Below are 27,778 nucleotides of genomic sequence, written 5' to 3'. Positions count from 1 at the left end.
GCTCCACCCGACCCAAGTGGGTCCCAACTGCAGGCCCTTCCACCTAATCCAGGTGTGTCCCTCTGCAGCTGCTCACTGACCCCATCAGAGCTCTCACCAAGCTGGCTGGACCAGAATCCCTGGCCACTAGGAAGCCCCTCCCCCTAGGTGGTTTTCTCCATAAGGGCTGAGAGTCAGTTTCTTCCTTGCCCTCTCTACAAGATAGCGGGATTCTGTGGTCAATGTAGAGACCAGAGCCCACATTCTAATTAAAATCTCCCCAGCCCCCCTAGGATGTATGGACCTGAGAAGGCGCAGAACCCTCCTGAGCCTTGGTTTCCTTACCTGTAAAATGGAGGCAAGGATGGGCTTGCTGGAGGGCTCCCTGGCTGAAAGTGTGTGTAAGTCTGGCTTATAGTAGGTGCCTGAGGCATTCTCACCCCTTTTACCAGTGCCATTCCTGACTCTGGGGGTGTTCTGGATCTGAAAACGCCAGCAGGAAGCACAGATCTCCTGGCTTCCTCCAGGAAGCCCTCCCTGATGAACGCAGCCGAAGTCCCAGGGCACACGGATCCCGTAGGACTGAGCTGGTTGCAGTGCCCATGCCCCAAGCAACCCCATCAGGCCAGGCGGGGGCAGCAGCGACTCAACCGGAACTCTGTGGGGTGGTGATACAGGGGACACACCTTTTGGTCAGAGGTGGGCACGAAGCTCAGAAACTCATCCACGTGGCCCACGGAAAGCCAGTCTGAGTAGAGTTCCACGGGGGCCTGCACCTGCTGGGCCTGCAGGAAGTCACGTACCACCCTGGCCATGCGCCGCCCGCTGGACCTGGTGAGGAGAGAGACTTGGTCAGTCATCTTATGCCTCCACCCGGTACATGTTCCATGCCCTCACAACCCTCTGAGTGGGTCCTCTTTACCACAGGAGAAACTGAGGCTCAGCGAGTTAAGGTGACGTAGCCTGGGCCACGCTGCTGAGAAAGGTCAGGGCCACATTCTACTGGTTACAGGCCCAGAGATGTGCAGCCCAAGCTGAAGCCGTTGGGAGCAGAGTGGGGATAGGATGTCCCAGGAGGAGAGAAGCAGACACCGTGGGTTAGGGGATAGGTGGACGTGGCAGATGCAGGCCAGGCCAAGGTCAGGGGCAGGGGTAGGTTTGGCAAGGGGGTGGAGCTTGTTTGAGCGAGGCCTTCTGCACCCAGCCAATCACCCTGAGGAGTCTGAAGGCTTTGCGTGTTGAAGAGAGGTTGATTCTTATTTATGCCAGAGTGTGAAACTCACATACTGCCTCAGGAATTTGGGGTTCCCCAGAAGTTCTCGAGATGAAATCTGGCATTTTTTAAGAGCCCTTTACCTGGGAAGAATATAGCAGGATGTGTCCTCCTCCATCTCCTTTGTAGCTAAGGAGGGCTTCGAACCCCTGGTCTTCCTGCTTCTACCTCCCAAGCGCTGAGATCACAAGCACAAGACCTTAACGGTTTATATGGTGCTGGGGTTGAACCTAGGGACTCATGCCCGTCACCGACTGGTTTATGTTCTCAGACCCTGGTCTCTGCTTGGGCTTCAGATCTCGGGGCCTGGAATCATCAGGGGCTGTCTCTGACTTTCTCAGCTGTGTGGCCCAGGTGGTCTTCTCAGCTCTCTGACTCTCCTCTGGGAAAGAGGACCCACTCAGAGGGTTATTTTATATAAAAAGATCTTGTTCCCAACCAACCGTCCAGCGTAAGGCCGTGTTATCCAAAAGCTCTTCTCCAGTGTGGAGACTTTGACCTAAAAGAGGAGTGATGTCAAACCTTCTCAGGGACCAGCAGGAGCCTTCCTGTCTGGGTGGCCAGTGGCCTGTTTTATTTTTTGTTGTTGTTTGTTTGTTTTTTTTTAATGCCTATTTCAAACTTGATCCCTGATCCGTCCAGAGGGAGAATTTTAAAAGTCAGACTATGTACCTCTTCCGGTTGAAACCCTGGGGTTGTTCCCATCTTACCTCCAGAAGCTGCACAGCCCCTCCTGACCTCCTCCTGACCTCCCCATGGTCCATGGTCCACCTAACGCCCACCCTGGCCCTGACCCTCTCCTCTCCACTCATTCTGGTCTTCTTCTGTCTCCTGAACTGATCAGACACATTCCTGCCTCAGGACCTGTACACCTACTCTGTCCCCATCCCCTCTGGAGTCACAGTCCTCTCCCCATGGTCCCAAGGCACCCCTCTTTCCTCTTCTGGGTGTAACTCAAATCTTGACTTCTTCCTCTGAGGTTTTGACAAATGGCAGCCGTGCCCCAACCCCCATCATTGCCTCATTTTCCCCCACAGCACTGGGTCCCCAGCTGGAATACTACCTCATCAGGGTCTGCTGGTTACCCACCTCTCATCTGGCTCTCACCCCCTGCTGGGATGCACACTCAACCAGGGCAGGGGCCTAGTCTAAGCCACGTTCTGCTGAAGCCCCAGCCCCTGTCACATGATATCTGCTTCCGGAACCATGGCGAGTGAGGCAGAGACCTTGGAGTAACAGGTAGGACCGAGCGGCTTCAGAGGCGCTCAGTTAGTGCAGTGCTTCCCTGCCACGCCTGAGGTCCTCGGTTCGGTTCCCTGGTACTGCGTGAACGGGGTGTGGCGGCACACATCGGTCACTACAGCATCTGAGAGGCAGGCGGAGGCAGGAAGAGCCTTGGCTGTATTTTGAGTTTGAAGTCAGACAGAAAAAGAAAGTTCGTAATTTACAGAAAATGGGGCCTGGAGCCTGCCGCAAACAAGCTTGACCAAGGCCCAAATGAAGCTCCTGGTGAAAATCGAGGGTGGAAGGTGGGGACCACATTCTTTTGTCTGTTTACTATAGTTTTTTGAAGGGCATCTTTAAAAACAATGAGATGGAGAGAAAGCCAACACAGTTCAGCAGGTGCTGTGTGAAGCCCCTCCTTGGGACTCTCTCCCACCCTCCTTTTGGAGGCTGGAGCAAGGAGGAGGTGGTCCCAGTCCCAGGTGAGGGCAGGTTCGTCTCTGCATCATCACCTAAGCCACCACCAGGGGGCGGAATTTTTCAACGATCTGAGTGTACGAGGGAAGAACCCTAAGGCAGCCAGGAACGTTCTTGTTTGTTGGGTGCCTACTGTGTGCTTGGCTTATGCTCTTACACTTAATGCCACCTTTGGTCCTCAAGATCATCTTGAGCTGGGCGGTGGTAGCACACCTTTAATCCCAGCCCTTGGGAGGCAGAGGCAGAGGCAGGAGGATCTCTGAGTTTGAGGCTAGCCTGGTCTACGGAGTTAGTTCCAGGACAGCCAGGGCTGTTACAGAGAAACCCTGTCTTGGAAACAAATGACCCTAAAAATGGTCATCCCAGGATGCATGTATATTAGCAATGTCACCATCTGGGGGTCACTCTGCCCCCTCCCATCTTGTGCAGCACGGGCTTCTCTTCTCCCTCAGCTTCAGCCCCTGCACACTGCCCTCCTCGCAGGCCTCTAAAGCCTCGGACACGCTCCTACCTCAGGGCCTTTGCAAAAAAGTTTGTCTTTCCCCGGAACATCTCCTTCTAAACAGTCAGCCTTGTAACTGTCTTCCTTCAAAACATCGTCAGATTCTTACCGAGACCAAGGGGACAGGTGCTATCCACCAGCTGCGTGCCATGCATGGAGTACTCTATCTGGGCCATGTCTAATCACACAGCAGCCCCATGAGGCTGGGGCTGGCGCTGTCCCCGTTTTATAGACACGGACACCGTGGAGCTCAGAAAAATTACTGGGATTTATTTTGTTTTTACTGACAGGGCCTCACTGCATAGCCCTAGCTAGCTTGGAACTGACTAGGTAGACCAGGCTATCCTGGAGCTCAGATCTTGAAGACTGGCTATTCTGTTTGCTACTGAGGACAGATGTTCAGGGATGGTAGGGGACACCAGCCCAACTTGTCAAATTCTACGGGATCCGTGGAGGATACCTGGATTCTGACAGCATCATTAATCCGGTGTGAGTCTAGACATGTGGCTGTCCCTCTCTGGGCACCAAGGTTTCATCTTCCACTTAGGGCCTCATTCCTGGTTTTTAACAGCCCAAAGGCTGATGCATAGCTCCTCGGTGGGCCACAGCTCATGGGCACCTGGAGACTTTGACTTCCTTGTTCCTTTATGTGAACCTAGAGACTCCAGAAGGGGTTTCTGAGGCTTGTATGTAGAATAGTCTCCTGACTGGGACAGATCTGCTCCCTCTGCACCCACCCCAACCCTGTGTGTGTGTGTGTGTGTGTGTGTGTGTGTGTGTGTGTCTGTAGAGGCCGGAAGTTGATATCAGGTGTCCTCCTCTAGTGCCCGCCACCTTAGTTTTGGGGTCAGGGTCTCTCACTGAACTTGAGATTTATTTTCAGGTAGGCTGGCTGCCCAGAGAGCCCCAGGGACCCTCTTGTCTCTGCACCCAGTGTTGGGATTACAAAAGTGGCCTGCTATGCCTGGCTTTTTACATGGCCGCTGAGGACCCAAACTCAAGCCTTCACCCTTGGGAAACAGGCACCTTACCCACCAAGCCATCTAGTCAGCCCCAAGGGAGAGACTATGTTTTTCAAAATACAGTTTCTCTGTGCCACCCTGACTGTCCTAGAACTCGCTCTGTAGACCAGGCTGGCCTCTAGTTCTCTTACCTCGGGAGTCTGAGGGGCAGGATTAAGGGTGTGCACCACCACCATCTTTAATTCTAGACGAGAGGTTTTTTTGTTTGTTTTGGTTTTTCAAGACAGGGTTTCTCTGTCCTTGCTGTCCTGGAACTCACTTTGTAGATCAGGCTGGCCTCAAACTCACAGAGATCCGCCTGCCTCTGCCTCCGGAGGGCTGGGACTAAAGGCGTGTGCCATCAATGCCCAGAGAGAGTGGGCTTTTTATCAAACCTGCTTTACAGTTGAAGAAAATGAGGCATGGAATATAAAAGAAATCATTTATTTAAAATACAACAGCCTTGCTCACCCCACATCCCTGGAACTTCCTTTTCTGTGTGTTGGTTTTTGCTTTGCTTAGTCCCCCCCCCCACCCTTTTTAGTCTGTTCATTGTATTTGTTTGGGTTTTTTGTTTTGGAGACAGAGCCTCACTCTGTAGCCAAGGCTGGCCTTGAACTCGCAATCCTCCTGCCTCAGCCTCCTGGGGTTACAGGGTGGTACCCCCATGTTTAGCACCCATGGTATGTTCACCCATGCCTGACACTTGGCCCTAATTTGAACGAATGAATTGTGCACCGAGTATTTGCCAGACACTGTGGTGAGTGCCGGCTGAGCCGTACAACGAGCATCAATGGGCATCGGATCCTGGAGACTCACAGGCTGAAGCCCAGCCCCAGTGCTGCTATCTGAGGTAGACGGACAGCGGGGCCTCTGTCCATCTCCTAGCCAGCCTCAGCCAGTGCAGCAGGTCTGAGCACCCAACTTTGGACCTCACTTGGTACCAGCAAAACCCACCTTGTCTGATTCAGCAGTCCCAGGCTCTCCACCTGGGGTTGTGTGGCCAGCCGGGGCTCAGAGGACAAGTGGGGCACACCCAGGCTCCACACCCATCTCCACAAATGAAAGGGGCATGCAGAGTTCGTGATAGGGTGAAACTCAAGTGGGCTTCAAGGAGCACACCCTTGTCTGGCTCCCTGGGGGCAGGGAGGGACCCACTACAAGATGAGCAGGCATCTGCACCCGTCTGAGAGTTAACTGAATCCTAAACACCGTGTTCTCTGCGCCATCACTGCGGGCCCGTGTGGGTCACTGAGTCACTCTGCCACAAGGGTTCCAGCAGCCCGTTCTGCCTCTGGGCCCTTTCAAGACAGGGCAGCAGTGACTTTGCCTTCCCCATGCAAAGAGCCTGTCCCTGCTTATGTAGCAAAGGGTGTGTTACCTCCCATCAGACAGGGTCTCATTAGCCCAGGCTGGCCTTGAGCTGAGGATGACCTTGAACTTCTTATCCTCCTGCTTCTAGTCACCCCAGTGCTGGGATCACAGCTGTGAGCCTTCACTCTTGGCTTACTTACTATAGGAGATCAAACCCACAGAGGGACTCGCGCGTGGTAGGCAAGCCCCTATCAGCTGAGCTCATCCCCAGCCTCTGACATGCTGATTTAATGTGGCGATTATCCTTATCAGACTCTGGGCCACTAATTTGTCCCTGAGACCTTACGATCTGTGTGACAGTCATTCCGTGCACCTCCCAGTCTGGGTGCTGTGATAGTCACTCCCCATGGGTTCTGGAGAGCACCTCCCAGTCTGGAGAGCCACGTGGAGGAGGTTATTGCATCCTCCCACACCCGCCACCCTCCCAGGCCACTCACTTGGGGAAGTTGCCACCGATGAGGATTCTGCCCAGCGGGTATTCTTTGTTGCCCACCCTCACCGGTGGGCTCACATCCAGGTTGCCGAAGGAATCCAGGCCAGAGGCACCTGCGTACTGGATCTCCCGGGTCACGTATCCGAAGTCAGGACCCTAGAGAGGCACCGTCAGAGCACCCACAGACAGGAGGGTCAAGGGGGAAGGAGCTACGCTTACAGGAGGGGAAGACCCCGGGCGCCTGCTCCCCGGTTCTCCTCACCTAACTCTCTCTACCCACTGAGCAGTTCAAGATCTAGTCAGTGCCCAGAGGTGGGCAGAGAGCTTCCAGGCCCTTGGTCAAGCAGCGTACATCTAAAGGAGTCGTGCGTGGATGGGCATGGAAGAGAGACCATGGATACAAAATGAAGGGAGAATGGAGCCCATCAGGGCTGGGCCGATGGCTCATGAGGTAAAGAAAGCACTCCCCACGCTAGCGTGAAGGCCTGAGTTTCTGTCCCAGCACCCACATAAAAGTTGGGTGTGGTAGCACCACACACTTGCAATTCCAGTGCCGGGAGGCAGGGTAAAGCCCTGGGACTCACTAGTCAGCCTCGCCAAATTGACAAGTCCCAGGCCAACAGGAGAACAGGAGACACTGTCTCAAAAAAAGAAAGAAAGAAAGAAAGAAAGAAACAAAGAAACAAAGAAACAAAGAAAGAAACAAAGAAAGAAAGAAAAAGAAAGAAAGAAAGAAAGAAAGAAAGAAAGAAAGAAAGAAAGAAAGGAAAAGAAAAAGAAATATGGTGGACAGCTCTTGAGGTATGACACCCAAGGATGACCCCCGGTCTCCACATGTATGTGCGTGCACACACTCACTCACACACACACAAATGCCCCACACATTAAGACTTGTGAGCCGCTGGAAAGACAGAGGGCTCAGGCCTCCTGACGTACGTACCAGGAAGAGAAGGAGTTCAGCAGGCTCAGCCTCCACAGTAAGCCAAAAGGAAGGGAGTGCCATGGACCCAAAGGGAGCAGAGGCCGAGGGGGGTCACCGAGCCAAGAGCCAGGGTGCTCTGGCCCCCCCCCCCCACTCACCCTGCAGGATTCATTCCCCCATTGCTAATATTCCTTTACTCGGTATGAAGATGTGTTACCGTGATTGGTTTAATAAAGAGCTAAGTGGCCAATGGCTAGGCAGGAAGAGGTTAGGCAGGACTTCTGAGCCAGAGAGGACACGGAGAGGCAGCCAGACACAGGAGAATGAGGATATGCAGGAGGAGTGGGAAAAGCTATAACCCACATGGCAGAATGTAGATTAATAGAAACAGATTAATTTAAGTTGTAAGAGCTAGTGGGACAAGCCTAAGCTAAGGCAGAGCTTTCATAATTAATAAGAAGTCTCCATATAGTTATTTGGGAATTGGCTGGCAGGACAGAGAAAGACTTGCTACACCCCATCCCCACCCCCATTCAGGTCTGCTAGCTACAGGCTTGAGACACCCTATTCCCAAACTCCCGCCTGGATCTGCACTGTCCCGGCAGGAAGGGACTTGGGACCTATAAATCCACAGAAACTGAGCCACCTCAGGAGAAGGTGCCACCAATTGTAAGGTACAGAGACTTTGTAGGTACCAGTTGGGGTTCGTGCATGGGTGCCCCACTGGCTCCTTACCTTGGGGGCAAGTTGCTTAACCTCTCCAGTCTCAGTTTCCTTGGCAGTGAAAAGGAAACTTTATAATTAACAGTTATTAATAATAAGGCAGAGCGTCTTGTGGACTGAGTGTGGGAAGCCATAAAAACAAGGGGACACTGTCCAGAACTCAGTGGTGGCAGTAGCCGCTGCTGCCATCCTGTGCACAGGGAGTACCACAGTCCCTGGCAAGCTTGCTAAGGGTACGCTGCCCCTCAGAGCCAGCCTGGTCTCCAGGGCTGCTGTTTCTGTTGACTCCTATTGAGAATGACCCCCGGCCACTGAGAATGACCCCTGGCCACTGAGAATGACCCCCGGCCACTGAGAATGATCCCTGACAAAGAACATTACTGTTCTGTCTCTCCCAGGATGGGAGACAGTATAATGGGAGTGGGTGCCTATTTGCATATGATTTACATACAATTTGCATTCTTAGATGGAACCTGCCACCCACTCTCCAGGTTGCTGTCACCATCCCCAACAGTCTCCGGACTCTAAAAGGCCAGATGAGGCTCCACCAGGGCTCCCACGAGAGGAGCCACCAAAGCCCTGCATCCCCCACTTCCTCCCTCCCCACCTCGTGTACTTGGTTACACACCAGGATCTTCTTAAGGGCGAAGTCCCTCAGGCCTCTGTTTCGCGGGGAGTCAAAGACCACAGGGAAGGATTTGTGAGGGGCCTCGATGTAGCCAAACTCCATCTCGTCCTGCGTGAGGAAGAAAGATCTACAGCAGGCCTTCTCAGGGGCTTTCAGGAAAGCTGACCCCAGACAATGACATCACCCAAGTCCTGGGGAGGACATGGGGGGGTGCAGGGGGAGGCCTCCAGGGTTCTATCCAGAAGGCCCGGCCCGGCATCAGGGCATCTGGAGGAGACTGGAGAGATGGCTCCTGTTGGGGAGTGGTCTTCAGCTCTGACTTATATTGCTCTAGCATGGCCAGGCAGGCCCATGTCCCCAGGCTTTGTAGGCGGATATGCCTGAGCTCCCATACTCCCAGGCACCCACCCCCCCTACCACGTTCTTCTCTGGACCAGCCTTTCACCCACCTGGATCCAGCGATCGTTGTGATTGTCCACCCTGGGACAGACCACTAGCTTGCAGTTGGCCTTCAGAGCCAGGTGGGCCATGTCCTCCAGGAACTTGTCATTGCGGCCATGGACATCTGTCACACTGCAAGGACAGTGACTGCCGCTGGGACGAGAATCCAGCTGTGCTAGACCCTGCGTCCCTGGGCGCTGAGTCTCAGATCCATCCCTACCCTGGAGAGACTGGAAGACTCGTGGATGGGCATCCCGTCCCTAGATCACACCAGGTGACTGGTCCCTGAGCAGGGCAAAGCCAGGCTGGGGAGCCCAGAGAGGCAGGGTGCCTGAACTAGCCCAGGCAGGCAGTCTGGGGTGGCTACGGAGGTGACCTGGGGCTGATGCCACTGATGGAGGGGCGAGTAAGTGGGCTAGCCTTGTCTTCTCAGAGCAGAGAGTGAAGCTGAGGTCTCTGAGCAGACAGGAGGCTGGAACACTCTCGGATCCAGGTGGACAGAAGGCCTTTAGTGGCCACACCTCTTCCTATGAATTTGCATCTGGCCACTCCTACCTGTGGTATTTCAAAGGTTGACCAGCAGAGGCCGCTAGATACTAGGGCATAGCAGAAGTACCAGGAACACCCAGAATGGGCAAGACTCAACAATGGATCCTGTGACTGGGTCCCTAGGTCCTCTGAAGATGCAGAAGTGACTTCAGAAGGATAAGGCCAAGTCACTACAGTTCCCGGCACCATGCAGGGTCCAGCCCCACAACCCAGATTTTGTGGGGGTTTTTGTTTGTTTGTTTGTTTGTTTTGAGATAGGGTCTTAAGTAGCAGAGGCTGGATTTGAACTCCCAGTCTTCAACCTCCTAAATGAGGGATTACAGGCCTATACCGCCACACCTCACCCCACCTCCCAGACTGAATTCAAGATGTCTGGGCCTCCATAACAGGTGGGGAGCCTGCAGACTTGGAGCTGGTGCTGGTGACAGTGGCGTGACCTCTCCTGCGGTCCTGTGGCAGCTCAGGTCTGTGACACCATCCTTGAGTGAGGGTTGGCCAGCATTACCGCTTATCTTCTGGTTTGTGCAAGGTGGGGCTGTGGGGAGGGCTCACCTGCAGACGTACAGCTCCAGGGGCGGCTGGGTGTTGGGGGTCATGATCCAGGGGGCCACTCGGAAGGTCACACTGTCTGTGAAGAGCGACACCTCGGAGAGGGCCTGGGTGAGAGGAGCGCTCTGTGACTTTGTGGGCTCCAGGCTGCCCTCTGTTCCCCACGCCCCTCCCCTGACCACGCCCCTCACCTGACCACGCCCTCCCCTGACCCGGCCCCCATCTAGCGCTCACCTCTGTGCTTACCAGGCTGATACTGAGAGAGATCAACCCTGAGAAACTGGTGTCAGGGAAGGCGAGCCCTTCCACATAGAACTGAATGTCGCTCTCCCCGGGGTGCCGCTCCACCTCATAGACCTCGTGATGGGGTCCTAGCACCTGCTTGTAGTTGGAGAGGGAGGTCCCACCTAAGGAGAAGAGGGTCAGCCCAAGGTGGGGACAGGGTCGTCTGGGCCGGAAACTGCCCAAGCAGTGACCTTGGCCCACGTCTCAGCCTCTCAGAGCCTCAGGTGAACTGTATAGCGGATAACTAGAGAAAAGCATCTGGCCCCAAAGGTGATGAAGACCCAAATGTCTGTCCATAGCGGCTATAAACGGATTCTACCCAATAAAGTGCGTCCGTAGACGCGCTCTTCTCCACCCACAGAAAGCAATGAAGCACGCGTGCATGCCACATAATGGACGAATCTCATTTGTGGGACGGAAGACAGGAGTGGCTTCTGCTGTGGTTGGATTTTTATTGGGGTGATTAAATACATCACCACTAGATTGCACCCCAGGCCACTAAAGCCACAGATTCTGATTAAAAGAATCTAACAATTCAGCCAGGATTTGAAGCCAGGTTCTAGCCTCCAAGGCCCCCTGCCTCTCCTTGACTGCTTGGGTGGGGCCCCCAGACAGCAAGAGTTTGGTGCTAGCCTACTGCCTAGAGGAGCCAGCAAATCACGTGGGGTCAGGGAGGGGCCTAGGTGCCCAAGAAGCAGGGCTTGGAACTCTCCCTCCACCCCACCTGACTGTGCGGCTGTGACTTTGTGTGTCTGGGCTTCAGTTTCTCCCTCTGTGCAATGGGACCGGCAATTGGGCCCCATCCTTGGCTGCCATACTGTGTCCCCGGGAGGAGTCACACAAACCACAATGAGTTACAAAAAGGTGACAGAGGCAGAGAGCCAGGGAAGGAGGACAGGGATGAGACAAACCACCACCACTCACCTCGGGCACAGAAGACCCTCAGCCTCCTGGAATCGGGCAAAGACACCTTCAAGACCAGCTTGTGGCTTTCAAAGAGCTCATCCGGGCCACCGCAGCTCAGCACCATTGGGGACATGTCCTGCAGGTCTGGGAGAGTGACTTCTGAGACAAACGCCCCACCCAAGACTGTTGTGGAATATTGTTTTAACTAGGCAAAGATGTGTTACATTTGTTTATGCTGCGGAATATTACTCTGCGTAAAGGTCTGTTACAGTTGTTTATGCTGTATTTGTTTAACCATATACAGACGTGTGTTTAACTATGTAAAGATGTGCTCCATTTGTTTCACCTGGACTGTCCAAGGCACCTGATTGGTCTAATAACAAGCTGAATAGCCAATAGCTAGGCAGGAGATGGATAAGCGGGGCTGGTGGGCAGAGAATAAGTAGGAGGAGAAACCTAGGGAGAAGAAGGAGAGGATGAGAGGAGTGGGCAGAAAGAGGGAGGGAGAGAGAGAGAGAGAGAGAGAGAGAGAGAGAGAGAGAGAGAGAGAAGATGCCTGGGGCCAGAAGCAGTGAAAGGAAGATATACAGAAGGAAAGAAAGGTAAAAAGCCCCAAGGCAAAACACAGATGAAGAGAAACAGGTTAAGATCTGAGCTAGCAAGAGATGAGCCTAAGCTAGGCCGAGCATCCATAACTGTAAGAAGCCTCTGCATCTTGATTTGAGAGCTGTTTGGTGGCTCAAAAGAAAGCCTGATACACAAGACCCCCTCTTTCCCTCCCTCCTCACCTCCCACGTCTGCTGTCACTCACCCTCCAGCGACCTCAAATGGCTGGCATGCAGGTCCTCCCTGGACCCACGGACGTCTCTGTCACAGTTCACCAACAGGATGGCCCCAGAGCCCCCGGAGCCCCAACGCCAGGTTTTCTGTGGCACATGGGAAACTTGGGTTAGCTCAGTGGTCAGCCCAGAAACTTTCATATTCTGGGTTTGTTCCAAGATTTAAAGAAGGACTGTGGACACGGGAAGCAGAACTTTATTAGTAAGGCTCAGGCCCAGAGATGGCCATATTTGTGCAGTGAACAACCTGTGTGACTGTATGCAGTGGCTCTGCCCAGCACCCACATCAGAGGAGCAGGGTGACATCACCACATGGCTCTGCCCAGCACCCACATCAGAGGAGCAGGGTGACGTCACCACATGGCTCTGCCCAGCACCCACATCAGAGGAGCAGGGTGACGTCACCACATGGCTCTGCCCAGCACCCACATCAGAGGAGCAGGGTGATGTCACCACATGGCTCTGCCCAGCACCCATAGTGGAGGAGCAGGGTGACGTCACCACGTACAGAAATGGCCACATTAAGACAGAGGTCACTTCATCTTGATTCTATGAAGAAGTCTCTCCCATTCCAGCATTCTCCTGGACCTAACATTCATAAGGGCCTTGCAGGGCCTTCCAGGCTGAGCACCAAGCTACCTGACTCTGGGGTCGCTACTGTCCCCAATACCCAGTAAGTTTTCTCCATTTGGCAGGAAAGTAAAGAGAAACTCTGGGGAGGAAACCCTTAGGTTGCACAGTTAATCTTCAAACCCAGGTCTCTGGGATGGCACAAGCCCATTGCTGGCTTCCATGGCACCCATACCCACTCCTCTGAGTAGATGGCACCCTGTGCCAGGGTCCATGCCATGGTTTTCATGGGAGTCCCTGCCTACAATCCCCGAACGACCTTGTGCAGGGTGAACACACAGCCTTTCAGTTGGGCATCCTGCCCTGTCTTGTACAGAGTGCCTCGAGATCCAGGCCGACTCTCTGGATCTTTCCCTACAAACTGTACTTCCTGCCCCACATGGACTACATGCTTCCCAGGGGACAAGGCCATCTTCCTTCATTCTTCATGGCCTAGCTGTAGCTGAATGCCACAGCCCCCTCTACCGAAAAGAGGTCATCCAGTTGCTCAATAGCCTTTTGTGAAACACCTGCCATGTTTAGGGGTTCTCACCCCCCACCCCTGAGTAGAAACTGCAGCAAGCAGAATAAGACAGACCAGAAGGGGTAAGTGTTTTCCCAAGAGCCACACAGCATGTCTGACATGACCTAAGCTACTGCTCACTTGAGCCAGTTTGGCCATCCTCCCATGAACAGTGCCAGCATCACCCAGGTCTGCCTGTCAGCTCCAGCTCCACACTCTCGGGGTACCCAGCGTCTCACCTTGTCACTGGAGCCTTTCTTCACCTTGCCTGTTCGGCCTGTGTCAGCATCAAGGGACACATCTGCAAAGGTCAGACAGGTCACCTGTCTCTCCCTGTGATGGTAGGCCCAGCCATCTTGACTCCCACCCCAGCTGATGAGGAGCCCAACTCTGGAGACTCGAGATCTGGGAGCCCACATGCTGGCCCTGGGGCTCCGTCTAGAATGGCACTGGTGGATCTGGTGTTGGAGGGACACAAGTCACTGGCTTGGCCATGTGTATTGGGTGACTATGACCCTGAGTTTCTATGCCACACACAGGGCGCCTTTAACTGTAGTCACTGGGGACCCATGGTCAGGGTCTGTTGTCTTCAGGGGAAGCTGCCATTGGCTCTGGATGGGAGAAGCGCGTGGCTCTTTGTGGTCCTAGTTGGATCTCAGGGATCCAGAGACATGTGGGACTCCGGTGAGGAAGCCGCTGTGGCTCAAGCGGGTAGCGATAACATTTCTAGACTATCGCCCTAAGCATGGTTGGGTCTCCATCCCTGTGGTCCTGGAGAAGTTTGGTGTTCCCAGGAGGCAGAGGGGAGAGGTGGCTGGCTCCACTTCACCTTCACCACGCTCCAATAGCTACCATGTCCACAGCCCGGCAGAAGCAGAACTCACCAACACTAGTGAGGTAGAGCACACTGTGACCCAGGGCGCGAGCCTCCGGGGACTCGAAGTAAGACACCTTCACCTGTGGAAGGAAGTTAATCCTGAGAAGTCAAAGCAGGGGACATGGGGGCCACACCTACAACTCTGTTTTAAGTCAGTCCTGAGAGTGGTCTAGGCAGGGGACGTGGGGGCCACACCTACAACTCTGTTTTGAGGCAGAGGCAAAGCTCTTTGGCAGTTATGACCTGGGGTGCTGTTCCAGGGTGCCAAGCAATTTGAGGAGAAAGGAGCAGGGAAACAGAGAGGGTATGGTAGCTCCAGGACCTTCTGGACATGAGAGAGACAGACAGAGGGGCCACTGTCCCTGCTGGCCTAGGCAGTTTGACCTCCCTTGGCATCGTTCAGTCTCCGTACTGAGGGAATGACCACTCTGGTTCCGTGAACACAGTGAATGTCAGGATTTTGCCAAAGTCCAGACTCCCACCCCTATCCCACTTGACCCACGTGGCAGGATTCTGTCCAGGGAGGGTTGCCACAGGCCACCATGTGCAGAGCCACACAAAGGTCCTACTCTGTCCCATCCAGGAGTTGAAGGAACATCATGTGTGGGAGAAACTAGGGTCAGCAGGGAGGGGTCAGCCCAGAGGTGGCTTTCTGGGTGCATGTGGAGGCTTGACTGGGTGTGCTGGGGTCCCGTGTGAGTTCATATGAGTGTGGCCACGGACTCCTGCTGGGGGAGCACAGATGTTTGTGGGCAACTGGGGGGAGTAACAGAGCTGTGTGGATCTGAGGGGTGACCAGGTTGTTCCCGTGTGCTGTGTGATGTCGGGGTGGATGAGGTGGGCTATGGGTCTTGGTCTCCATGTGGACCTTGGGGGTGACCAGGTTGTTCCCGTGTGCTGTGTGATGTCGGGGTGGATGAGGTGGGCTATGGGTCTTGGTCTCCATGTGGACCTTGGGGGTGACCAGGTTGTTCCCGTGAGCTGTGTGATGTCGGGGTGCATGAGGTCTGGGTCTCTGTAGGGATGTTTCCAAGATGACACAGAATGGGATATAAGCTAGCCTGAGTTATGCTTACCTTGAGGTCATTTAAGTCCTTACTGACTTTGTCCGCCACCACAACCACATCCACGTTGGCGTCCAGGGGCCAGTGGGCCCGGCCTGTGGGCTCTGCCACCCGTGCGGGATCATAGACCATGTAGATCTTCACTTCAGAGCTCCCAGACACCCCAAAGGTATTGGCACCCTTGGGCACATCACTAAGGAAACAGGGGAAGCGACAGGGGCTCAGAGCGTGGCCGTGTGAGGCCGAGACTGGAATGTCTGCTCGGGGGACCCCTTACCAGTGGAACTGGGGGCCCCTGCCTCCAAGTCTCTCTGCTCTAACCACATGGTCCTCCCTTCTGGTTCATGAAGATGCCAAGCCTTTCTGCCTCAAAACCTCCTTGTAGCTGAAAGCCTGCCCCCAGCATCCACAAGGCTCACACCCTCAGACTTTAGGGCTCTGTTTAAACACCACCTTTTCAGCTACCCTCCACAGACGGTTAAGGTTAATCGAGAGCATCAGGAAAGATCTAGGAGGGCGTTGGTGACACATGCTTTTAATCCCAGCACTCAGAAGGCAGAAGAAGGTGGATCTTTGTGAGTTCGAGGCCAACCTGGTCTATAAGAGCTAGTTCCAGGACAGGCTCCAAAGCTACAGAGAAATCCTGTCTCGAAAAACCAAATAAATAATAATAATAATAATAATAATAATAATAATAATAATAATAATAAAAAGAATGATCTAGGAGTCTGGACCTTAGCGCATGCCTCTGAGGGATTGTCTTGATTACATTAATTGATGCAAACAGGCTGGTGAGATGGGTCAGCAGGTTGAGATGGGTTTGCCACCAAGCCCACTAATCTGAGTTCGATCCCAAGGCCCTGGTGGCAGAACGAAAGGACCAGCTCTCTCTGACCCCTCTCACGTAGTGCACACACAGAGAGTTTTAACATGATTTGTTAATTGGTGTGGGAATACCCATCTCAGTCATGGGTGGGGCCATTTCCTGGGCAGGGGATCCCAGACTGTACAAGGGCAGAGGGAGGGCTGAGCAGAAGTTTGGCTGCTCTCAGGGCTCCCTTCTGACTCGGCATACATGGCCAGCTACTTCCGGCTCTGGCTGCCTGACTCCCCACTGTGATGGGTGCACCTTGAACTGATGGACCAGGTTAAGCCCCTCCTCCTCTCAGCTGATTTCACAGTGTTGCTTTATTACAGCACTGGGAGGAGACACTAAGATACCCCTCCCCCACCCCTCTAGCTAAGGCCGCGTCACCTGCATACCTGCCCTTCCCTGCTTTACCGACAGTGGGTGTCGCTGTCTAGCATAGTTCCAGAGGGCAGCCAGTTTGCTTCGCTTGCCGCTGGATCCTCAGAGAGTGTGAGGACACTCAGCAGACACGTGGGAGGAAGAAATGGATTTCCGCTTCCTGCCAATCTCGGGGTTCCCTCAGGCCTGTCTGCACTGGAGCGGGGCGATGGTACCCACTGACATGGGCCCCACCGTACAGCAGCCTCTCCCTGCCCAACTGACACTGGGTACCCAACTGAAGTGCCAAAGGTCTTGGCCCTGGAGACATAGGGATCCATCAGTCTGCTGGGCCACCTGCTTGGGGTCCTTCTGCAGCCACAGTTGTGGGGTGGACACAGGCTACTGCGCACCCAGGGTCAAGTCAGCAGGGTCTGGGGGAGACGTATTTTCTTTCCACTGATGGATACAAGCTGCCTATCTCTGTCAGGCTCTAGCCTGGTCTTGGGCCCCCACAAAGCCCTCTTCCCTGAGGAGCTGTGCCCTGCGGAGGCATCAGAAGAGGGGGACACACATGCATGTCTCTCTCCCCCACTCTCCAGTGCTCAGGGCGGTCTACCTTAGTGCTTCGTAGCTGATGCAGTCACTCACTGAAGACAGGTCACTTACAGAGGTCCCCCTGACTACAGAGACAAAGTGGGAGGCTTTTCTCACATCCTTCTGAGAATCCATCCATGTACACCTCCGGGGAAAACCCTCCCACAGCCTCTTCTTAGTCACCCTGTCCCTGCCAAGTAACTGTCTTCATTGACAAGCGTGATGATGGCCACAATTCCTCCGGTCACACCCTAGGGCTCCCCACAGCCCCACTGATGAGGCAGAAGCAGAGGGGAAGGGTCTCCAGAGCACCACAGGCCACCCCTGACTCACTGCACTCCCATTGCTATGGAAACTGCACATGTCCCATCCTCTCCACTTTTTCCAGGTGTCATGAGCATTTGATTTAGAGTCCCATCGACCACCGCAGTGGTCAAGTCCTCCTGCAGCCTTATCCCCATGATTATGGCCATTCTGCCCACACAGCTTGGGCCCCAGCTGGTCTTTGCTCCTCCCTGTCATCCCATAGCCTTGAGCTCTAAATAACTAAGGATGGCCTTGACTTCCAGATCCTCCAGCCCTTGAAATGAATTATTCAGTCACCAGCATGCACAAGGCCCCCTCCCTCACTGCCTGCTGGCTGTCCCTCTGCCCCTGCCCCTAGAGGGTACCAGCTCCCAGCACTCTGCAGTCTGCCTTTCCCCAGTTTTATTTAGCAATGGCACCAGCTCCTGACCCAAGGCTTCCAATGCAGCTGCCTCCATCCGGCCTCAGGCATCTCTGTAGCAGGCCCCACACACTGTCATTACTAAGGACCAACGGCTGTGAATTGCCCTGTCAGCACCCATGGGACCACTGCTGAATCCCGACACTCCCACACCAGGCCTCAATCCCCTGACCTGACCCTCTCAGCTTTTGAAGCTTTGGTCCTCGGACATTTTTGGCCGAGCTTTCCCTCTGCCAACTGCCTGGCTTAACTGCCAAGGCCAGTTCTTCACTCAGTTCCTGAACTGTGCTGGAGACAAGGGATCCTCTGGATCTGGGGCTGCTGACCTTGAAAATGACCTCTGACACTGCCTGACTGTTGAACTCTCTCTCTCTCCCTCTCTCTCTCCTATTGCCACCTTCCCCTTCTCCCCGGGGCAGGGCACCTGCCCATCACCTGTACTTATCACACCTGTCTCTTAACCCCACCCAAGCCTGTCCCTGGCTTGTGCCAGGGGTGTCATTTACACCCTCTTCCCTTCTCCCTCATATCCAGCTCATGTACACTCCAAACATCATCCATTTTGATGGTCATTGCTCCCTCCACTGTCACCAGGCTGTCAGGTACCCACGGTCTGTGGAACACCCCTCAGCTTTCCTCCCTACCCAGGCCACCAGCGTCACTCCAACCCCAGACTCAGAACCCTTTCTCCTCTTGCTTGAAACTCCTAACTGGCTGCAAGGCCCCAGTCTCTGCTCGCTTTCCCTCCATCCAGCCTCACCGATGCGTCCTTTGCTGCCCCAGCCCCAGCCCCAGGTTTAACAGGCTTTAGGGGCGCATATTTGCAAACACACTTATTATAAGACTTATTAGCATAAAAAAAGGTGTATCCTACAGTTGCTACACTGTGTGTTACTCCTTATTGGTAAGCGCTGAATAAAGTGTGTAGAACCCCCTTCTCGCGGTAGCTGGCCGTGGGAGCAGCTCATACCAGAATTGAACAGGCAGTAGCGTCTGTCCCAGATTGATCCTTATCTCATCAATAATGCTATTGCCATTGAATCTGATGGGTGACCTGACTGTGGCTTGAGATGTGTGTGAAATGCAGGTGTGTGTGTACCTAGCACCTCCCCTCTCAGTCAGCAACCTCAGAGTCAGTGCTGGAAAGTGTGGTGGTTTGAACGACCCCATAGGGTCGGATATTTGAATGCTTGATCCCCAGTTGGTGGAAGAATTAGGGGGCGTGGCCTTGAAGGAGGTGAATCACCCTGGGGTGGGTTTGGAGGTTTCAAAAATCCAGGCCTGTCTACGGCCATACCACCCTGAACGCGCCCGATCTCGTCAAAAATCCAGGCCTTTACCAGTTAGCGCGCTCTCTCTCTCTCTCTCTGTCTTCCTCTAGTGGAGCAGATGGAAGCACTCAGCTACTGCTCCGGCACCATGCCTGCCTGTCTCCTGCCACGCTCCCTGCTTTGTCACAGGTGTAAAGGTGCCACATCCCTGTCTGGCCACCCTCACAGGTAGGGACCAGTTATGGCTTCCCTTGAGAGGCAGCCATAGGCAGAGCAAACCTGCAGAGCCCTTCCCTGGGGCATGGAGGAGCCTGTCCAGCCCGATTCTGCTCCCTTCAAGGCTCTGGCCACCCTCACCCTGTCTATGCCAGTAGCAGGTACCTGCAAAGTCCCAGGGTGGCAGTAGAGTCATGGCTATTTCTTGTGGTGCCCGAGAGAAGCGGGTTTTGCCAGGAGGGTGCTGTGTGTCCTCAGCTTCTCATTCCCTTGGCATCCTGGCCCTACTCCTCCTAGAGCCTCAGGCATTGGACTGGCACTATGGGTCGTGTGGGTGGGCCATGAGTTAAGGGACAGGCGTGTGTGGGAGCTGGGGTAAGCCCAGGAAATCCACAGTTGGATCCGCTTCTGGTATACATTACCATGCCACCCAATGCCTCTCATGCTGCCTCTGCAGGGTATCTTGCTGGGAAGCTCCCAACAGTGTGAAGTTCTGGTAAGCCCCTAGACTCACAGTCAATGGAAGCCTCCTCTCTAAAATGAAGGGGCAGTACTAGCATGGTGCATTCCCCTAATCCCAGCACTGGAGAGGCAGAGGCAGGAGGATCTCTGTGAATTTAAGGCCAGCTTGGTCTACATAGCCAGCTCCAGGCCAGCTGGGGTTACATAGTGAAACCCCATCTCAAACGTAATGGGGAGGAGCCGAAGGGGCTGTACTAGTCAGTGTACTTGACACAGTGATGGCGATTTGGGAAGAGGGGACTTCAATTCAGAAAATGCCCACATGAGATTGTCCTGCAGACAAGTGTGTGGGGGCGTTTTCTTGACTATTGATTGATAAGGGGGCTAGACTACTTTGGGCAATGCCATCCCTGGGCTGGTGGTCCTGGGTACTTTAAAGAAGCAGACTGAACAAGTCATGGAGAGAGAGCCAGTAAGCAGCACTCCTCCAGGGCCTCTGCACCAGCTCCTGCCTGCAGGGTCCTGCCTTGAGTTCTTGCCCTGCCTTCCCGCAGTGAGGGAGTGTGGCCTTGGCTAGCAGATGGAGGTTGGTTCCTCACACTCTCCCCAGTGATTAAAGAACAGTTCCTTTTGCTAGGCCGTGGCAAATAAACCCTTTCCTCCCCATGTTTCTTTAGTCACGGTCTACATCACAGCAATAGAAACAAGTTAGAGCAGGGGCCATGATCACTTCGGCTGTTGTTCTCCAACCCAAGCCACCATCTTCATCTCCGTGTCCATCGTCAGCCTGAGAACTCTCCCAAAGCCTCCACAGAGTGTGACCTCTGGTCCCTGACCCACTCTGCCTTGGTTTTTCTCCTCCATAAAATGGGCACATTTACAGAGCCACCTCCTGGTCTGGCGAGGATTCTGGCGATGCTGTAAAAAGCTGTGCTATGTTTGGTGGCTGCCGCCGTCACTCTTGGTCTGTGCCACCTGCCCTGGCTTAGCACCACTGCCCCCCTTTTCCTCTGCAGCCTGCAATGCTTGGGATGTCTTCAGGTCTGCCCGTATGCTGGAAAGCAGGGGTGCCAGCCTGATTTGTCCTGGAGAGTCTCCTGCCTGGTGCCAGGAGGAGGGCCACCCAAACCGGAGGAGGTGGAGGCCATCAGAACCTAGAGAGTCCTTAGAGAGCAGCAGCAAGAGGGAGTGCAAGATGATGCTGAGCCCCAGCCTTCCCCAGTCTGCCCACTCAGTCAAGGTGTATACCTGCCTGCCTGCTGGGGCCATCTGCCTGGACTGCCGGAGGTGTGGAGGGGGCGGGCTCCGAGCTCCTAATTTAGCTTAGTTTGTCATACTCTTGACCTCTTTGCTTCCCCACAACCCTCTCAGGTGGGCGTTTCTTTCTCTGTTTAAGAGATGACAACATTGTCTCAGAGAGGTGAGGTAACTTTTCTCAGGTCATACAGCAGGGAGCCACACACTTATTCCCCATCTCTCACGTGGGCTGATATCATAAGGAGCATGTGACGGGGGCATGTCCTGCTGAGGGCAGATCACATGGGAGGTCGTGGGAAGGCTACACACACACACCACGTATATGCACACAACACACACAGCACACACATCACATGCACACACAGCACACACACATCATACACACCACACCACACACACACGCCCCCCCCACGCACACAGCACACATACAGAGCACACACACACCACACCACACACACCATGCAATGCACGTTTAGGAACAAGAACAAACATCCTGCACACTGTCTCTCAGTGAGTTCCCCTCAGCAGGCACAAGTCAGATGGACTCAATGCCCCAGAGCTCAGCAGAGCAGTTGAGAGTGTGTGCTGAGTGATGGGGCAGGGGGCAGGGGAGATAGCAGGGGGCTCTTCAACCAGGTGGAGGGGGCACCAGCCAACCTTGGCTTTCCCCCTCCGTTCCCCTTTAGCCGTTTGCAGCGCAGGAGTCATGAAGGGTCATGGCTGGGCCAGCACCATGCGGACACATTTTCTTAAGGTGTACACCATATTGGGTGTGTCTGTGACCTCTCCTTCCCAGAGATAGCGATCAGTAGCTCAGGAGCACCTTGCTACGTCCTGGCGTTGCTCAGTGCCGGCTGCCCAGCCAGCCCAGGAGGAAGGCCGGAGACAGGCAGGTCTCCCCACAGTGGGTACAGGGGTCCAGGTGGCAGCTGTCACTCTTATTCTTTGAAGCAGAGGAAGACTAGAGCCTGGGACCAAAGCACCCCGAGAGAAAGGGTCCTGATTGGGAGTCAGTGCAATGAGTCATGTTCCTCTCTCCAAAGCAGATCTGAGGCCTGTGGGTGATGAAATTCCTCACTAGCACAGTGGGAGGACGAGGGATGCCGACTCTAGGGCACACAATAGGTGACATCACCCCCACCTAGCTAGCCTGAGAGAAAGCAAGCTCAGAGGGGTTAAGTGACGGGCCCAAGGTCACACAGCCTGCAAGGACCAGTATGACCCCTCAGCTATTCTGTTCTGAGAAGTCACCCAATTGGCCACCTCTGGGTGCTTCTTCCTATATAGTGCACCCAGGTGAGTATTGGCGGGGTGGGGGAAGGGAGATCTAGCCCTACTCTCTCCTCACTAAGACCAGAGATTGGGTCCACACTTACCCATGTAAAGAGCTTTGGTGACCCACTTGGCTCACAGCATGCCTACTGTCCTTGGGAAGTCGTGACCTATCTTCTGTCCAGCCTGAACAACTCTATGCCCAAGACCTAAGCCAGGAAGTTTGGTCAGATGTCTGGCCCCAAGGGCTTGTTGGAAGCACTTGCTAGTAGGGTTATAAGTGACCTTGAACTCTAACAGAGAATGCTGGGGTCATGCTCTGGTGCCCAGGGTGCACGTGGAGGCCCAGACACGGAGGCCAGGTTTGTGCCCCTGTCCACAAGATCCAGCTTTCTCAGTGCCTGTCCGAGGCCTGGGTGCCTTGGAATCCTGGCCTTTTCCACTTGAGGCTGGGTTCCATCCCTGCCCCCTCCAGATGTCCAGGGTCCTTATCCAGAGTGGCATGTCCCCACCCCACACATCCTGGGAGGCAGGGCCACAGTGAAGGCAGGGGGCACACTCATCAAATGAATGCATCCTGAGGGTAGGGAGGCATCCACACCTAGGTGGTCAACCCCCTCCAGGTCCACACTGCTCAGAACAGCAAGCACTGGACCTGGCTGGCCACGGCCCGGCCCGTCACCCTGACCCTCAGCCCCAAGAGACCCTGACCCCGCCCAGGTCCAGGGACGAGAAAGCAGAACCAGAGAAAGCAGAATGTGAAGCTGCTAAGAACCCAGGAGGAGAGGACCCAAGGAACAAGTCACACACCAGGATCCAAGTGACAGAAAGAAGAGGCCTGCGGGTGCTGGAGGGCTGGATCCCCAGCTAGCTCAGCACCGTCCGAGGGTGCCGGAGGGCTGGATCCCCAGCTAGCTCAGCACCGTCCGAGGGTGCTGGAGGGCTGGATCCCCAGCCAGCTCAGCATGGTAGGTGGCAGCTGGTTCCGAGGAACTGTGTCTGGAACAGAGGGAACGGACCTCTGAGACCAATACCAGTACCAGGTTTTCCGTTTTGACAGTTGAGGATTTGACCCAGGTGCTCCTGCACACTTGGCAAGCACTCTACCACCAAGCTACACACCAGGTCTCTTTTCACTTTTGAGACAGGGTCTCACTTGGTGGCCCAGGCTGTGCTTGGACTCGCAGTCCTCCTGCCTCAGCCTCCCGAGTGGTGGAAGGACAAGTGTGTCCCCTCATCCTGCCTGAGGCCAGCACTGCTGTGAGCTGCCCACAGTCCACTCGCTGTCCCGCAACCGATGGCTCTCAGGCCACCATGAAACCCGAATAGGGCCTCCTCTCTGTGGTCTCATAGAGTCCAGGAACAATGTAAGCATTTGGATGTGACCTCCAAATAAGGGCACCCTTCTTTCTGTAGGTACAAGGACAGGCTGGAGCAGTGAGAGAGCGAGAGAGAGCCCTGCCTGGTCCCAGTGGCGCCTACAACCTGTCAGTCCCTTGAATTAGGATCCCATCAATCCTGTAATTACTTCCCTGGCAGCCCGGCCCAGCTTGCCCATGCCCCGGTGAGTTCTGAGAGCACTGATCTACACGGCACTGGACACAGCCGGCCAGACACACTGCAGGGCATTGCTGGTTTGGCATTCAGGAGGCCCAGGAGATGCTCAGGCATGGTCCTCCCTGTGGCTTCATACTCCTGCATCCCAAACCCCAGAGCTATAGGACTGGAAGACCCTATTCGGCTTTGCTGAAAGGTAGGAGAGAGTGTTGAAGCTGCCCATTGGAGTGAGGAGGTCAGGGTGCTGACGTGGCCTATTGGGGATGGGAGTCACCGCCTGCTGGGGCATAGGCCTCAAGTACTGAGATAACCCATGAGGAAACTGGGGCAATGGTGCTGAGATAGCCCAATGGGGGGGTCCACAGCACCTGCTGAGTCTGGTTACCCCTTGGTACACAATGAACCACACATCAGAACATTTTTCCAAATAGCCAGGCCATGCAGCCCCTGGGGAATGAATCACTTCCGCTGATGTCACCTTAAGCGCCGTCACCTGGAGGCTCACACTCCGGGCAGCTCAGGGACTGACACGCCAACCACTTGGGGGGCCTTCCCCTGGCTTATCAGCAAGCAAGACCAGTTCTAGGCCCCGGCTGGAGCTAGTCACCAAGCAAAGGGGTGGGGAGCCCCAAGTTCATCATTCATCATCAAGTGTGACCCGGCTCCCAATCAGCCCCTGGGGGAGCCTCAGGCTCCTGGAAGACCCACTGGCTTGCCCATCCTAGGCACCTTTCCCCACTGCCACTGATTTCTGGGCAGGAGAGCCCTCCTCAGGGATGACTCCTGTGCTACCCCGTAAACTCTGGGTAGCCGTGATGCTGGTCACTACTCGGGATGCAGAGTGACAGACACATCAATCCCTCCTAGAGCCAGCCAAGGGACTCCACAGCCAAGACGGCTTCCTCTGCTCTTATCTGGGTCTGTCATCCTGAAGGATGCCAAAGGCTTGGTGTTCCCACCACATATCCTACTTTGTCCCCTCTCACCTCTGAGGAGCCTTCGGAAGAACAGACACAGGGGTGCCCACAGCCGGCACAGCCTGCCAGGCACCTACAATGGAAAGGGTTCTCCATATGCACGCCTCAGTTACCCCCAAGCCATGATGGGGTTCCCATTGACTCTCAGGGGCAGAGGCAGGCTCACAGAAGAGCAGTGGCATGCCCAAGGTCGCACAGCCAGGGACCAACAGGATCAGGATGCGCTAGCTGATCACACATCCTCCACACTGAGTTTCAGGGGGCCCAGCGCACCCAGTCCGAGTTTGGCACACACGGTAGAGATAATCTGGTGACGAAGGCAGACCTGGCTCCCTGCCAAGTTCCTTAGTAGAGTAACACAGGCTGAGGTTTGAAAGAACCTTCTAGAAACAACCTTGTCCCTAGACAAGAGCAGGGGTCTGGGATCAAGTAAGGGGGACCCATAGGCTCTCCTTCCCCGACAACAAAGTCAAATCCTGACGACCAGATGCAGTACATCAAGGCCAGTCTCAGTTGAATGTCAGCTAAACTGCAGGCTGCAGGATACGGATGTCCCTCCCATGCCATCGCTAAAAATTCACTGGGGGCTGGCTCTGAAGTAGAGCACTTGCCCAGCATGCATAAGGCCCCGGGAAGTGTCAAAATGTTCCCTATCTCTGTCTCTTTCCTTTCCCTCTCCCTCCCCCAGCTCCACTCAGTGGACTCTATTCATGAAATCTAGAATCCTATGCTAAACAGACAGGAGTAGATATGATCCTCCTAGGCATATAGATCTGACAAGACCAGCTCGAGCTCTGGTCCCAAGCAGCAGATAGTCACGCGTTCCTGCTTATCCCTCCGCATTCCTGTCACCTGGGTTCCACAACACTACTAGAGAGGGGGACAGTTAGACAAGGCATCAGTGGAATTCAGGTAACTGAATTGCTTCACCCGCCTGGCTGGGCAAGCCCAGGGACTGAGTCCCAACGGTGATCTGAATTCAGATGGTGCACTGGGAACTCCCAGCCCTCAGCACCCTTTGGAAGGCACCTAGAGCTCCAGAGGCCCCAGATGTCACCATAACCACCTTCCCCAGCAACCAGACAAAGAGCTGAGGCTGTACTGGGTCCCTGCATCCCTGTCTAAACAGAGCCAGGACAGGGAAGACTTGGGTCAGTGGGGGAACCGATGTCAGGGCTGTCCTATTCAGATGTCTCTATTGCCACTATCAGAACCACCATCAAGGCCACTGCGACAGTCATCATCGTCACCACCATCATCTCTTGCCAGCCCGAGTCCCAGGCGGTGCTCCAGGATCATTTCTTAAATTAAGTCATTGAGTTATCCCTTGGCCACTCCCTCCTAATCCTAGTCACTCTGGTTGTCCCTGGCTGGCCTCCAAGGGTCAAGATGTCACATGCACACCCCTAACCACAGAGAGGTGGAAAATTTGCAAGACACGGAGGGAGGGAGGGAGACCCAACCCTCTTCCCTGGCTTAGAGCCCCAGCTCCTTCTGAAACTCCACTTGAAGACTGGCATGTAGAACCCAGACAGAGCTTGGTCCCAAGATGCAGAGTAATCTTCTGAGGCTACCCTCGTCCAGGGACTGGACCCAGTGTTCCGACCCCAGAGCACCTGGGTAGACCCTGTTCCCTTCCCTCCCAAGCTCTGGAGCCAGCTCCACCTTCTCTGGTGTCGAAACATCATCCTGCCTACACCCTCCTGCATATTCTTTGGCCTGGGGATCCCCCACCAAAGCACAGGAGAGTGCCCCAGCTCTTACCTGTAGACATTCACCAGCGTCTCCACGCCTACCACACACATGGCATGAGTGGGCTTCTTCAGAGATAGCTGCACAGCTCTCTGTGGGGCCATCCTGTGCCCAGCTCCCAGCCTTCTGTTTGGGCTAGCTCAGGTGCCCAGCAGCCACAAGCCCCGGCTGCCTCCCCGGCTCCCCAGCTCTTCTTGGGGACACCTGGCTGCCGGGCAGGAGCGTGTGTTCTAATGGGTTGGTGCTCTCTCTCCTCCCTTTTAATTTCACCCTGCAACCTGGGGAGCCTGCCTGAGCCTGGTCCCCACCTCCTGACACCACGCCCAGTCACCTAAGTCATGGGCTGTCAATCTAGGAGGCTGGGAGGGAGGTGTCTGAAGCTCTCTGTGGGGTGGGAAGGGGCCCTGGGAACAGCTGGGTTCAGCTGCCACCAGGAAATTCAGGGGGTCTAGTCATCTCATTTTTAGGCTCTCGTGCCTGAACCCACACTGTGTTAGCCTTTCTGAGGGCTCCAAGCGAAGCACCAGCTAAGCAATTTGTAGATCCTGTCTCCTATGTGTGGCAAGCTAGTCTTCAGGGTCAGCTCAGTGGATGAGCATTGCATGGTTCAAATCCCAGCCATGGCACTCAGAGCCACTGAGGGGACAGGGTCACTTGAGTACGCTCTACATGACTTTGTTTAGCCCTTGTGTCTAACAGCCGCTGTCACAGGGAACCTATGGGGTGAGAGGTCAGGGCAGTGGGAGAGAGTTATCCTGAGCTAAAAGATGTGCTGGTGGGAGAGAGTTATCCTGGGCTAAAAGACATGCTGGTGGCCGCTCGGGTCTCTAGAACATTGCTAGTGGGTGGCAGAGACGTCTGCCCCCAGTTCCACCTGACCTACACACCACCCAATGAGGCGATGCCCTGGTGCCCAGAAATCAGGGGGCACAAATCAATGGTGAGCACCCTTGACCAGCCACAGGGGTGGGGACTTGACCAGGGCTTCAAAGTGTTAGCCACTACCCCTAGCTTCACTTCCATGACTTCGTTTCCACAGTGGCCCCATGAGGAGGGTCTGAATTGTCCCCATGTGACCGTGGAGGATGGAGGTTTTCTCAGGATCTTACCCAGCCTTCCCATAAGCAAAGCTAGGACCAGAGGCAGTGTCACGTGACTATGGTCTACACAAACCTGCTGATGCACCATCCCCAATATTGTTTTCTTATTCAAGGAAATTTACTGCTCTGAAGATGAAGACGACCTGTAGGGAAACGTCAAGAAGATAAAAGTTACACAGAATGC

The 27,778-nt window shown here is 54.7% G+C and overlaps 1 protein-coding gene across 1 annotated transcript in view; it reads right to left on the bottom strand.

Annotated features, from left to right (window-relative positions):
- LOC101987966 (protein-arginine deiminase type-1) overlaps window positions 1-26,598 on the bottom strand; it is a 30,588-nt gene extending 3,990 nt beyond the window's left edge. The window contains exons 1-12 of the mRNA XM_005353375.1: window positions 26,507-26,598; window positions 15,191-15,371; window positions 14,122-14,194; window positions 13,477-13,538; window positions 12,078-12,192; window positions 11,285-11,410; window positions 10,310-10,482; window positions 10,079-10,182; window positions 8,986-9,109; window positions 8,537-8,644; window positions 6,268-6,419; window positions 666-810 (exon numbers count right to left, since the gene is read on the bottom strand). Coding sequence (XP_005353432.1) covers window positions 666-810; window positions 6,268-6,419; window positions 8,537-8,644; window positions 8,986-9,109; window positions 10,079-10,182; window positions 10,310-10,482; window positions 11,285-11,410; window positions 12,078-12,192; window positions 13,477-13,538; window positions 14,122-14,194; window positions 15,191-15,371; window positions 26,507-26,598 — 1,455 coding nt within the window. The remainder of the gene's footprint in view (window positions 1-665; window positions 811-6,267; window positions 6,420-8,536; window positions 8,645-8,985; window positions 9,110-10,078; window positions 10,183-10,309; window positions 10,483-11,284; window positions 11,411-12,077; window positions 12,193-13,476; window positions 13,539-14,121; window positions 14,195-15,190; window positions 15,372-26,506) is intronic.
- Between the last annotated feature and the right edge of the window lie 1,180 nt (window positions 26,599-27,778).

The sequence above is a fragment of the Microtus ochrogaster genome, chromosome 10, assembly GCF_000317375.1.
Source record: "Microtus ochrogaster isolate Prairie Vole_2 chromosome 10, MicOch1.0, whole genome shotgun sequence".
Taxonomy (NCBI): Eukaryota; Metazoa; Chordata; class Mammalia; order Rodentia; family Cricetidae; genus Microtus; species Microtus ochrogaster.
This window is presented reverse-complemented; position numbering and strand designations above follow the sequence as displayed.